This window comes from Periophthalmus magnuspinnatus, chromosome 1 (genome assembly GCF_009829125.3).
Source record: "Periophthalmus magnuspinnatus isolate fPerMag1 chromosome 1, fPerMag1.2.pri, whole genome shotgun sequence".
Classification (NCBI taxonomy): Eukaryota; Metazoa; Chordata; class Actinopteri; order Gobiiformes; family Gobiidae; genus Periophthalmus; species Periophthalmus magnuspinnatus.
In genome coordinates, this window is record NC_047126.1 from 23,396,527 (window position 1) to 23,409,701 (window position 13,175).

The 13,175-nt window shown below is 38.0% G+C and overlaps 1 protein-coding gene across 1 annotated transcript in view; it reads left to right on the top strand.

Moving 5' to 3' along the window:
* LOC117369807 (protein sidekick-1-like) overlaps positions 1–13,175 on the top strand; it is a 261,478-nt gene that overhangs the window by 186,414 nt on the left and 61,889 nt on the right. Inside the window, exons 13-17 of the mRNA XM_055222923.1 lie at positions 699–866; positions 3,183–3,285; positions 5,146–5,319; positions 5,558–5,694; positions 6,318–6,465. Coding sequence (XP_055078898.1) covers positions 699–866; positions 3,183–3,285; positions 5,146–5,319; positions 5,558–5,694; positions 6,318–6,465 — 730 coding nt within the window. The remainder of the gene's footprint in view (positions 1–698; positions 867–3,182; positions 3,286–5,145; positions 5,320–5,557; positions 5,695–6,317; positions 6,466–13,175) is intronic.

Sequence of the window (13,175 nt, forward strand, 5' to 3'; positions counted from 1 at the left end):
CACTAGACCTGTTTCTATTCTCAAGTTGTTTTAGATCATTATTGCTGTTTACAATGAACAAAATGTAAAATGATGATCTATGTATGTTATAATTCAATACTAAATCCCGTTAAAAAGCATGTTTTCTTTAACTGGCAATTTTTAAACTCCAAATTTTGAATATAGACTAACAAGTTACAATGCCTTAAATTTCCAAAAGAGTGTACGCAAACTAAGTTCAAATTAAAATTCAAGGCAGTTCATAGGTTGTGTCTAGCTAGCAAAATAGCAAGCTAGCTTTTCATAGTATCAGAGGCATAAAAAATGATGCTATTATGTGTATTTTAGAATGTTGTTACAAAAAATTATAACCGTATGGAGTTTATAAACAAAGTGGAGCACCTCAGCTACTACCACATGACATCACAAGGTGGAACAGAGTGTTTTCTGTTTGAGAGAAGAACTCTAAATATGCAGGATTTTTGTGTTAAACATGTGTGAATGAAACAAAACACAACTCCAGGTATGTTTTTGATGAGGAAAGAACATTATATAATATAGATCACAAAATAGCGTATGGGCCCTTTAATAACTTTTGTATTGAGTGCAGTAATGTTATCTTTCACGAACGTCGAAATATAAAGCTTAAAATGTGTCGGAGGCCAGATAAAAATGTTATGGTTAATATACCTTGTCATCAGTGGTATTTGTCTTTGCAGGAACCCAGGTGCTAGCTAGCGGTTCGGTGCAGATCCCGCGCTTCAGTCTCCTCCAATCAGGCTCGCTGCAGATCCATCCAATCAGCTCGCAGGATACTGGAGAGTACACATGCTTCGCCTCCAACGCAGAAGGGACCATCAACTCCACGGCCACCCTCACTGTGCTCAGTAAGAACATAATACAATACGTTATGTTTCATTTGAACTTAACGGGGCTCTGTGGTAAGAGGAAAGGCAAGGCAAGTTTATTTGTGTAGCGCAATTTGTACACAAGTAATTCAAAGTGCTTTACAGATTAAGAAACACATTAGAATCACAACACAAACAAATCAAAACATAAAATGAACATTAAAAGAAAAAAGTGCAGAATAAAAACCTTTCAGTCATATGCACAGCTAAACAGAACTGTTTTGAGCCTGGATTTAAACATTGTCAAAGTGGAAAGTCAGAGGATTGATCCCCTTGAACCTATCATTGTGCCCTTTGGCAAGACAATATTTTACATTTTGTTTGTTTTGTGTTAAAAAAGTATTGTATAAAGCATTGGTTTAATATGGTATTATAAGTCTGTAGGCCGAAGTCGTTTAGTTGATTCCTATATTTTAGTATTTTAGTATTTTGTTGATTTATATTGTCATTGTCATTTACATTGTCTTTAGTACTTTTTCTGCATATTTTTTTTTTCCATGAAGGTGTAGTTATGTGAGGGCAGTTTAGGTCAAATACATAGAGATGCATAACAATTTTCCCACCAAGTCCATACCTTATCTAACCCCTACAGTGATTAAAACGCCTAACATAGCATTTCTGTCCTTTCATTTTACGATCCTATCAATATCTTAATAGAATATCACACGGGCCTAATTGGAACATGGTGCCCCTTTAATATGGCCTGAGTCAGCACAGCACGTACACCAGCCTCCTCTGTGTACCGCTCATTTGCCCGCAGTTCTTCATCATTGAAAATAGACAGCGCTTAAGCAATACAAAGCGGTGAAAATTTAGCTGCTGGAAGCCAAGTACTTACAGGCATTATGCGGCTGTTTGTAAAGCCAGACATTTAGTGGTACTCATAAGACCAATATATAAATGAAATGTGTAGTAATTCAGAGGAGACATATTGTGAAGTATGCTGGTTTATTGTGTGGCACTTTAGAATAGAAGTCATTTTGTACTACATGGAAGTGCAGTATAATTTTGAAGTACTCGTGCAATATATAAACAAAATGTGCAATAATTTAAAGGAGACATATTGTGAAATATGCTGGTTTGCGAATTTAAATAATCTTGTATTACATGGAAATGCAGCTCCAACTACTGCATACTGCTAATATGTCATTGAGCAAGACACTTCACCCACCTCATGCAGCATAACAGTGCAGTGGGGGTCATATCATTGTTTGGTTTGGGACATATTAATGGCTAGTGTTAATAAAGCACTTAATAATGCATATTAAGCTAATAATTAAGGTAATGTTCAGTTGCATCAAAGTGATGTTAATGAACAGTAATTAATGAGCATGTACATTATTTTTTGTCCGTGTATTTTAGAACATGTACTAAGTTCTAATTAACTACTTACATTAGCCATTAGCCGTGTGGTCCCCAAAGTGTTTCCATTTTGACACTTGACTGTCTGACTCTTACATCGCACTTTTAATCATGTTAAAATTGTTTCCACTTCTCATTTACCCTCTCCAAGTTGTATTTGGGGTGATCTGTGCATGTTTGAGTAATCTTTATTCTCCTGTATTCAAGTGTGTAGTAGTATTCAAGAAGTCATTGCTTCAATCAATCCCTATTTTCACTGCCACCAGTAAATGCCCTCTGCTCATACTTACTTCATTCTCCTTTTTTTCTTAATCAGTGATACACACAGGATTAAGCAACATTCTGTAGTCATTTTGGTACAAATGCAAAAAAAAATCCTATGCTTGCTAGAGTGATATGCAGCTATCCACTGGAGGTATGAACAACTGCACGACTCTTTGTTGTGATGACCTTTGCAGCAATGTCAGTTCCCACTGCCCCATTATTAAGCATGTAAAATGTATTACTAACAACATTTTACATTCAAATCATATTCAATTCCATCTTTCTGTTAAATCTGAAATCATCCAAGTACCTCCTAGCAAGTGCTTCTGTGCTTGATTTTTTCAAGTATCAAAAAAAAAATAAAAATTTTAGGTGTAAATTGTGCCTAACTTTTGGATGTAGCGTGATGTCATCAATATGGGATTCCCTAAGAATAGATCTCTCAACTTCCTGTAATTTTCAACGTTTCTTCACAAATTGCTTTCATTTATATTTATATTTGCAAGTAGCCCAGGACGTACCGAACCCAACCAGCAGTCAGTATAAATCCGGCATTATTCCTAGCGGTCTCCCATCCGAGTACTAACCAGGCCCAACTCTGCTTAGCTTCTCACATCAGGCGAGAGCTAGCATTGACTTAGTAATATGGCCGATTATATTTCTTCACAGATCGCACAGTGATTTCCGTGCCTCCGTCTGACCAGAGGGTGATCAAAGGCACCACCGCAGCACTCAAGTGTAACGCCACACACGACCCTAGAGTCAACATCAGGTAACTACAGGCTCGGGGGACTAGAGCTATTGTTTCTTTCTTTTTTTTTTTTTGATAATTAAAGGTCCTATATTACGCAAAATTGACGTAATCAGAAACATACCTGGAGTTGTGTTTTGTTTCATTCACACATGAGTAATCCTGCACTAATGTCTGTCTGATGTCTGTCTAAATGCTCTGCTCCACCTTGTGATGTCATGAGTGGGAGGTTTCAATTTAACAGCTACATTTTCCCTTTTGTTCAGTAGAGATTGGCAATTCCAGGACTGAAATGATCCAAATGATTCTAGTGAAGCTGTGAAACTAGTGAAGCTTTGAAGTCAGTCTAAATAAGCATAGTTTATGGGTTAAACATATGTGAATGAAACAAAACTTTTGATGAGGAAAGTGTTACAAAAAGATAAAGTAAATCCATGGGTTTCAGAATGACAAAAGATCTGGAATGTTGCCATGGTAATCAACAACCCAAAACATAATATATCTTTTGAAAGGTCCCCAAAATGTCACACACAACAGAAAATAGCGTATACTTTATAGATTTATTTGCTCAAAGAATTCAAGGGTCTTAACAGTTTTAGGATTGGTGGACAAATGGATGGTTTCTTTGTAATACTGGAATTGAGAGAGGAAAAACTGGAAAGAGGGGTTTGCTTTTATGAAATATGAAATTTAGCCTACATAATGAAAATATTAATGATAAAATAAAATGAGACATACAGTTACAGACATATTTGCTAGTGCTATGGGTGGCTTTCAGATTGTAGAGTGTGATTATATCATACTCCCAGATGGGGGGCAAGAGCCAAATTTCCCTATAGATTACACTGTACTTTGTAATGAAATATCTAAAAAGTAAATTCACAAATGTTGGACCTGATCATTTCAATAATTAACAAGACCCAAAAACATGCTGTATTACAAAAATATCTGCATTTAAAAATATATTTATTTTAGTTCCCCCCATCAGAAATATAGATTGTAATATCCCACACACATATAAAACATGAAAAGCAGTTTTAGTTAAATGTGAACATTAGACAGACATTGTTGAATTATTCAGACTGTTTTTTGCATGGCATCTGGGATTGAGTCCAAAACTAGAAAAACAAAAACACAAAATGCAACAATATCCACTTGACAGAATATGAAAATATGCAGCTCATAAACATGCTACTTTTACATATTTTCTGTTTATCCACTTGCTAATAGTATTTTCTATGGATCGAAGACGTCGCCTCTGTTCCTGAAGACATTAAACAATCAATTACACATCCATTTTGTTTTTATGACAATATACCTTTGTATCTGTATTATTTCATAAGATTTTGTATTTTTAATAATTTCTCCCACTTACATATGTGATTTTATTGGCTGTTGTTGACAAAACAGTAACACAGTTTACCTGAAGGGGGTAGTGTTTCCTTATTAACAGATTAGAGAGTGAGCACAGGTTACATTAAGTTAATCAGTGAAACTGACACTGGATTTTGAACTATTGAACACACACAATTTGTACAAAATGTTTTATTTCTAAACTATATAAAACAAATTTCAAAAACGGTGGACACAATGCCCATTATCCAATCAGAAAGAAGAATGAGCGTCTCATTTCTGTCGCCAGTTTCAGTGCTGAAATCCAGTTGGTTTAAACCTAAATTAACTCTCTCTGATGTGACAATTTATAAATCTCATCTCTTAGACTTGTATGTGGGTGGACAAGCCAAAAGCATTTACTTGAGTACTGTTACCTCAAAATATTACTTAAGTAAAAGTAAAAAATGTTGTTGTAATAGAACTATTTTCACAAGTACAAATTCATCCAAAAAGTGAGTTGACGTTATTTTGTGTGGTATGTTCCAGTTTCCTTTGGGATCGTGGGGGTGCACCTGTGGTCTCATCCAGTGGGGGGCGTGTCTCTGTCCAGCAAGGCTCGCTTACCATTGGCCAGACCTGGTCAGGTGACATTGGAGACTACACCTGCACTGTTCTGTCCAAAGCTGGGAACGACTCCCAAACAGCACGCCTGGAAGTCATGTGAGTGTTTACTAATATTCCTATTAGGCTCAATCTGACCCCATTGATGTCAACATGGACGTTATTATGTCCCATAATAATGATTTAATGTTTAAAGTGTTGAGTGTTTTTAATCAATACTGTGGTATCCGAATTATTAGTGGGTAGTGAGTCTATTCCTTAGTATTGAAATCAAGTTTGAAATTGTATTATTGTTAGAACACTAATACATTTTGGGATTGTGATCTTGTTTTCACAGAGAGCTGCCCCACTCCCCCCGCTCGCTGACGGCCAAACTGAATGACACAGACTCGCGCTCGGTGCTTCTGTCCTGGCTCCGGCCCTTTGACGGGAACTCTCCTCTGCTCTACTACCTGCTTGAGCTTTCTGAAAACAGTATGTATACACCCTCACTAGGGCTATAGATCCAAATCACCCAGACCTGAGAATCAAAAGTGCTTAACTCGTGTGCACATGACACATGAGTAATCCTTTATTATTAGTCTGTTTAGATCCCCAAAGTTCAAAATGCTCTGTTTCATCTTGTGTTTTTCAAATTTACAGCTACCTTTTACGTTTGCGTCAGTAGAGATTGGCAGTTCCAGGGTGGAAATAATCCAAATGATTCTAGTGAAGATGTATGGAGTTTAAAAGCACAGAGGATCTGTTATATATATATATATATATATATATATATATATATATATATATATATATATATATATATATATATATATATATATATATATATATATATATATATATATGCCTCCATGGAGAGGTCCGGGCATGTCCCACTGGGAACAGGCCCCGGGGAAGACCCAGAACACGCTGGAGGGACTATGTCTCTTGGCTGGCCTGGGAACACCTTGGGGTCCCACTAGGGGAACTGAGGATGTGTCTGGGGTGAGGGAAGTCTGGGATCCCAGCTTAGAATAGCCCTGAATAAGTAAATGGATGGATGGGTAGAGTTAATATATAAAAGTTTGTAGTCTTTACATGCATCTTGTTTCTTCTAGACTCTCCATGGAAAGTCTACCTGTCTGAGGTGGATCCCACTGTCAACAACATCACAGTGGGTGGACTTACTCCAGCCAGGACCTATCAATTCAGACTGTGCGCTGTCAATCAAGTGGGGAGGGGCCAGTACAGCGCCGAGACACAGAGGTGAGTCAACAAGCTAATTTCATTTATCCTCATTTACTTTGGGTATTTGCTTTCTTTAAGGACCTGTATGTAGTCTGCACTCTTATTTTTTTTTAAAGGTACTACAATCACAACTCAATCTGGGCTACCTCACGTGAAAGCTCAGAACCTCCAGAATTCACTCACTGAGCTGCAGAGGCTTCATCAGCACTGATTTATGATTGGCTGAAGGTGCTGAGGTTTAGGCAGTGACCATTCAGGTCAGGCCTTTTAGTCAGCATCAGATTGTATCTTCAACTGGAAATTGTGCACTATTCATTCACTCCATACTCAGTGATTATAAGCTGCAGTTATAGCCACAGCTGCCTTGGGGCAGACTAAAGACTCTCAATAAACAGGAAACAGCAGCCCTCTGGGAGCTAGACCCCTGTAGGGTACACTTCAGACCCCTCAGATGAGACATTTGCAGATTGACCACTCCAAAGCAAGCCAATGGAAACAAGGCTGCCAATCGGTAATGTGGGAGAAGTGTCTTGCCTAATGACACAACATCAGTTTCATTAGAGTCACTGCTGCCCTACTGTGGCACCTCATATTCCTAGCAGTCTCTCATCCAAGCACTAACCAGGCTTCACTGCTTAGCTTCAGTATCAGACAAGACCGGGCATCCTATTTCCTCTGCATGGCTCCATAGCACTTGTGTTAAAGAAGACCTATTGTGCTGATGTCTGCTGTATAACTATAATCTATTACTCCAGTGGATCACTGTTATAATTTGCACATTTTAAATAACAATATTCATCTAAAACAACTTAATAAAAGAAACAAGACTTCCCACTGGGCATGGGAGAGTCGGCACCTGTGATGGACAGCTGCAGATCACTCGTTTTTCATTTGTACCACTATGACTACACGATGCTGCAGAATCCTGCATGTATCTCCAATTAAGAAAATAAAATTGAAGAACAAATTACAGAGTAGTGGACGTATGCCGTTGGTGGTGAAAGCGGGGTTAATTGGCAGTATGGCATCTTGAAAATAAGTGATTAAAGATTGCTCAAACATGCACAAATCACTCCAAATACAGCTTCCAGTGGATAAATGAGAAGGGGAAACAAATATAACATGAATAAAAGCTCTAAAAATTTGATTTTGCATAATAGGTCTGCTTTAAAGCCATAGATTACAATAATCCTCAAGGCTATTTCACAGATGTTTCTAGAGTGGCGCGGGACCGTCTGAATGTGTAACATGAAGTGATTTGCGTGAAATAGACCCTTTCCTGTTCCATTTGGCTCTAATAGAACTGGTCACCTTTATTTACCACAACTGCCTGTGAATAAAACCTCTAGCTCTCACAGTGGGTCGCGTGTACACACATTTGCAGCTGACATGATTAGAGTCAGGCGAGCAGGAGGAAAGGGAGAGAGCGTCCATTTTGGTTCAGAGGCACTTCCCGCAGAAATGAACGATTTGTTTAAATGGCTTCCGTGCTACAATTGGCTGCGACGTGTGCTGGCTGCCCCAGTCCATTGCTTCGGCAAGCCATGCAGTAAAAGTGAAATGATCTGTGTCTGCGGAAATTGGAAAAGCAAATAGATTTGCAGTTATATTCAAAATTTGTATTTATATTAGGCGTTTAAACTACTTTCAATGGAATTTCATGTTTATTTTACTTAAAGATCTACCATGTAACTTTTCACCTAAGCTTACTCATGCTTGATTGATGACTCTTTCTGAAAGCGATCGGGACGCTTGGGGCAAGGTGTCACAACAGAGTTGTCCATACCTGTCCACAAAGCGCTTCCCTCAGCATGCACAAAATAATCCATATTTTCCCTGAAATAAGATGAAGGATGTGTGTCGGCCACATAAAGTGTATATATAAATGAACATAGCTAACCTGCTAGCCGCTGCGTTTCAAATAGGAAGTGAGCAGGGTAGGCATACCACTTCATCGACTGGCTCCAATTCACTGTCTATTGAAAAACGGTCTCCCCTCTTTCCATAACTGCTGCTGTTAGGCTCATCATTGTGGCCTTAAAATGTTCATATTAATCCATGCTACATGATCCTGGTGTTTTTATTTGGCTATTTTACCTATAAATCAAGATATGAACATTAATAACAGACCAATGATGTGCCTTTTTTCCCCCGAGGTCGCTGTCGTCCACATTAGCAACAGGTTTGATTGACGGTGTTGCTAAGTTACATTCAACAGCCTCGCTCTGGATTGGCTTTTGGGTTATGAAACTTGCGTCAGAATTCCAAATATGGAACTCGGCTCCAAATTTGCCCCTATAATTGCTAGCCTCGATGAGCTTCATTTGGCTGGAGCCAAACGCTTTGTCACGCTCCCTTAGTCCACTTCTTTTTACAGTCTATCGTTGGCCAAGGCTGGCTTTGGGCATATGCGACCAATGTCGTCGCCTAGTGTGCCAGGCGGTGGAGAGGGAACCAAATTGCAGTCATAAAAAAAAAAAAAAATTAATTGAAAAAATAAATTTGTTGAAATACAACATGATTTAATCTCCTTGCTGATAGTTTTTCCTCTAAAAAAGCATTCAAAAATAAGTAAAATAAGAAAAATCTGGTTCAGCCTGGCAAGGAGCCACAATGCCCTGTTTGCTGTGTACAATGACATATAATGCATCTGAATGAGCCTCATCATTAACATTAATATAGCGCAAAATCAAAGAGTCTGGAAACAGTTTGGAGTCCAAAATAGTGTTCTACATCCCACAAGTCAGTCTTTATATTTGTATAATACAATGGCACTACTGCTGTCGGCGACGCCATGTTTGTTTTTGTTCACTTGGACACTTCACCTTTGAATCTGCCCAAACCTCAATGCTGCCTCGAGTTTGGTATGTATTTTTGATAAAAATAGACTTCTTTTGGATTATTTCCACGTGCGCCTCACCCAGACCTGTGGCAGCAGAGGTCGGTTTAACAGGGAACTTAGGTTTGAATCACTTTTTTGAAGGACCTGCACGGGTCCCAAACTTGAGCTGACTCATAGTTAGTGTACAATGGGCGTAAAAAATGTCTTGTGATCGGAGGCCATCTGCATGCTGCCCACAGACCCACAGTCATTGCATCAACTCTCTGTGAGAGAAGCAACCTGTCTAGTATTTATGAGCTCAGAACAGCCTCTGCCACAGTTTTCAGCAGAGCACCGATTCAATCAACACGAAGCTTGAGTAGAAGAGAGACCAATCCCATACCCAACATTTCAAATCATCTGCATGGACTCAGTACTCAAGAGTGTGGAGGAACTTAACAAATATACAATGACCTTTTCTAAAACTTTTGAAACAATGTGTTTCTGTGATGTTTACTCGTCATAAACATAGCTGGAGTTGTGTTTTGTTCCATTCAGACTTGTTGCTAATTACAAGTGATTAGAAGTGCATTAGCATGGGGCGTACACATTAGCCTGTCTGGCCCTGCTCTCTCTGGACACACTGAGGAGACAGGAGCTGGTACACTCAGTCACTGCAGTCTGGCAAATCAAACACCAAGCTATTGTGAGGAGTGTGAGTGGTGTCCTGGAGGGAGGCTGATTATGGCCGACACATTAGACTGTTTTAGCTCAAATAGTATCATTTGTTTATCAGAGAATGGAACACGCTATGAGCACACTCCAACACCGTGCTGGGCTTTAGTTATACTCATGACAGGAAAAGCTTTCAAACTATGTCAACATGGTGTAACTACTTCATCAGCAGTGACAGGGCTAACAAGTGTACTATCAAGTCTATTATCACACAAGTTCCACAGTACATTTACAAGAGATGAAGGATTTGGGGGGAAATAGAGCTGAAGTATTTGGGGGGAAAAAATAAATTGAAATTTTTCTGACTTGTATTGCAATGACATTTGTGTCTTTTGTTTTCAAGTCAAGATTCAGAACAATTTAAAGAAAGGGTATGTAGCTTTTCTGTATGTGGCTTTTACTGGTTTCAAATAAGGAACAATGGTTGCAACAGAATCTGGTGTGTCAGTGCCTTAACCTGCATATAGAGGACATTTATAGTTTTTTTTTTTGTTTTTGTTTTTTCAGTATATGGACAGGCCATACCTCATGAAAGCTCACAACCTCCAGAATTCACTCACTGAGCTGCAGAGGCTGCACTAGCACTGATTAACAACTGTAGGTGCTGCGGTTTAGGCAGTGATGATTCAGATCAGGGAGTCCATGTAGGTTTAAACCAACTGGATTTCAGCATTGAGGATCTAATTTGTGTTGCCAGTTATGTGAGGCAAATTCTGTTTTCTGATTGAAGAACTAAAGATTAACTCTCGAGAACTAAAACACCAAATTATAGCATTAATTGTGATTGTGATTAAGAATAAATCAGCATTAATATTCTTATAAAAAAACTTACTTACTGGTATCTGTGGACAAAGATAGATCATGTATTATTGAATTCTGAAATACAAATCTGATAAAGCCTCCTTAAAGCTGTGGTATTAACATTTGAGAAAAGACTGAAATATGAACAGCTACAGTTCACAAGAATCTCATGCGCTTCAGAACATGTTTGAAGAGGTCTTGACTCCAAGGCTACCTATTTTGTCCATAAAAGACCAGATATTTTGGCAGGGAACGTCTGATGAAATTATTACAGCCTTTACAGTTTGATAATTCAGCTATTCAAATTGCAATTAATTGACCAGCTCTATCATTTAGCGGGTGTTTTCACTTGAACTTTAAAGTACTTTAATTGTGTCCTCGGGAAAATGTCAAGAAATTATTTATTTTAAAACATACATTGCAATCCTAATCAAAAGAAGAAAATTATATATGTTAACACTTAACTTTTTTTTTTTTTTTTTTAATGATTCAGGTTTAGTAACTAGTTAAATAATACCCTAACTCCTAACTGCAACTCCTGATCTTAACACCTTAATCAATAAGTTACAAACACACAGTACAGTAGTTATCATTCTTAAAAGCGAAATTGTCATTTTAGAGCTTTAAAAGTGCCTAAACTCCCCATACAACCACATTTCAAATAGAGCTGCCAAACTGGGAAGTACCTTGAGGACTAAAGAAGAGTGGCAGAAAGAAGGAGGGGCGGGGTCTGGACATATAAGGAGCTGTGTGATTGGTCTAACAGGTATCCACACTTCAAACTCTGCCCCTGCAGCCAGCTGTTAATAATCAGAGGCACATGAGGTCACCAAATACCTGAAATTGGCAGTGGCCACTGAAGCTAGGACACACACATTTTTATACATTTTTGACCACAAACCTGCAAATTGTCCTAGTTTGCACTAAAATAGCCAAAAAAAAAGGACTAGGATCAGTAGACAGTGCTATTCACCAACACCATAGACACAGTTTAGTAGCAATAAAGTTGATTTCCAATTTTATTTTCTTAATCTGTTATACACATAGGATTTAACTGTTATCAGTAAACCATACCATAAAGAGAAAGGGGCAGGTGGGAATTGGCTCACGAACCCAGAAATCAGTCTTAAGATGTCAGTATTGTGATTTAAAATGTTCAAATTATAACATAATGATCCACGATCATCGCTGACTATGACAAAGCACAATATGTCTTCTTTAAACTGACTATTTGTTAATTTTGAGTTAAGTCTTTGTTCATTCTTTATTAAGGGTGATTCAAGTTATAAAGTATTATAAAGTGATATCAACCATACTAAAAACAAGTTTGCTGTGTTATTTGGTACATCTCAGTTTATGCATTTCAAATAACACGTGCGCTTACACTACGGTCCAGATTAAGCCTGTCCAACTCAAAGATGTGAGCGGTGTGTACGTGTGAAGAGTACTGCTCAGCTCTGCTCTTGTACATAATCTGCAGAAAGCCAGAGAGATTACGTGACATTTACATATATTTACTCAACAGCATATGTCAGACTGCGAGTATGAATATTAATACAAGATAAAGACTCACAAGGGGAAATGTACGACCCACTGACACGCTAACACTTTTCTTCTGATCCCGTCAAGCTCTGAGTTTGAAACCAAATGGAAAAAAATCGCTTCATTTATTTAATAGAATGGTAGCTGCAAATATACAATGATCTTCAAATGCAAAATATCCAGTGTAACGTTTAACACACATATACTACTTCTTTTGTCTGGGATCCAAAATACATCTTCATAAAGTATTGAAAAAGAAGAAGTGTGTGAGTCTGGTGTGATTGTCAGCTGGATCAGTCAATCAGGAACAGTCATGGTCCATCTGTATCAAAACAAATATGGAAAAAAGAAGGGAGAAAAAAATCACAATAACTTTTTACTCTTTCTTGTCCATGCACGTACACTCCCCCTGCATTACACACTGATTAGACCAAGACCAAACTCTGAGTAAAAGCTAATCTAAACACATGCTACAGTGTGTGTGCAGAACCCACTGTGACATGTGGGCTGAAGTTTGCCTAATGAAAGTCGTCTCAAACATGCTTGAATCACTCTAAATACAACTTCGAGAGGGTAAATGAGAAGGGAGACAACTATAACATGGTTTAAATCTCTAAAAAGTCGATGTTGCAGAATAGGTCTGCTTTAAATTGATTTGACCAGAAGTACAGTTTAGTGGTCTAAGAATTCAAGTAAAAAATTGTGTGGGAAAACTATTACTCAAGTAACTGTAAGAGCACAACATCTGATTTATAATTTGAAGTTACCGGTAATTTCATTGGTAGAACAAAAGATTAAATAATTAGGAAAATTTGTATTTTCAAAGAAT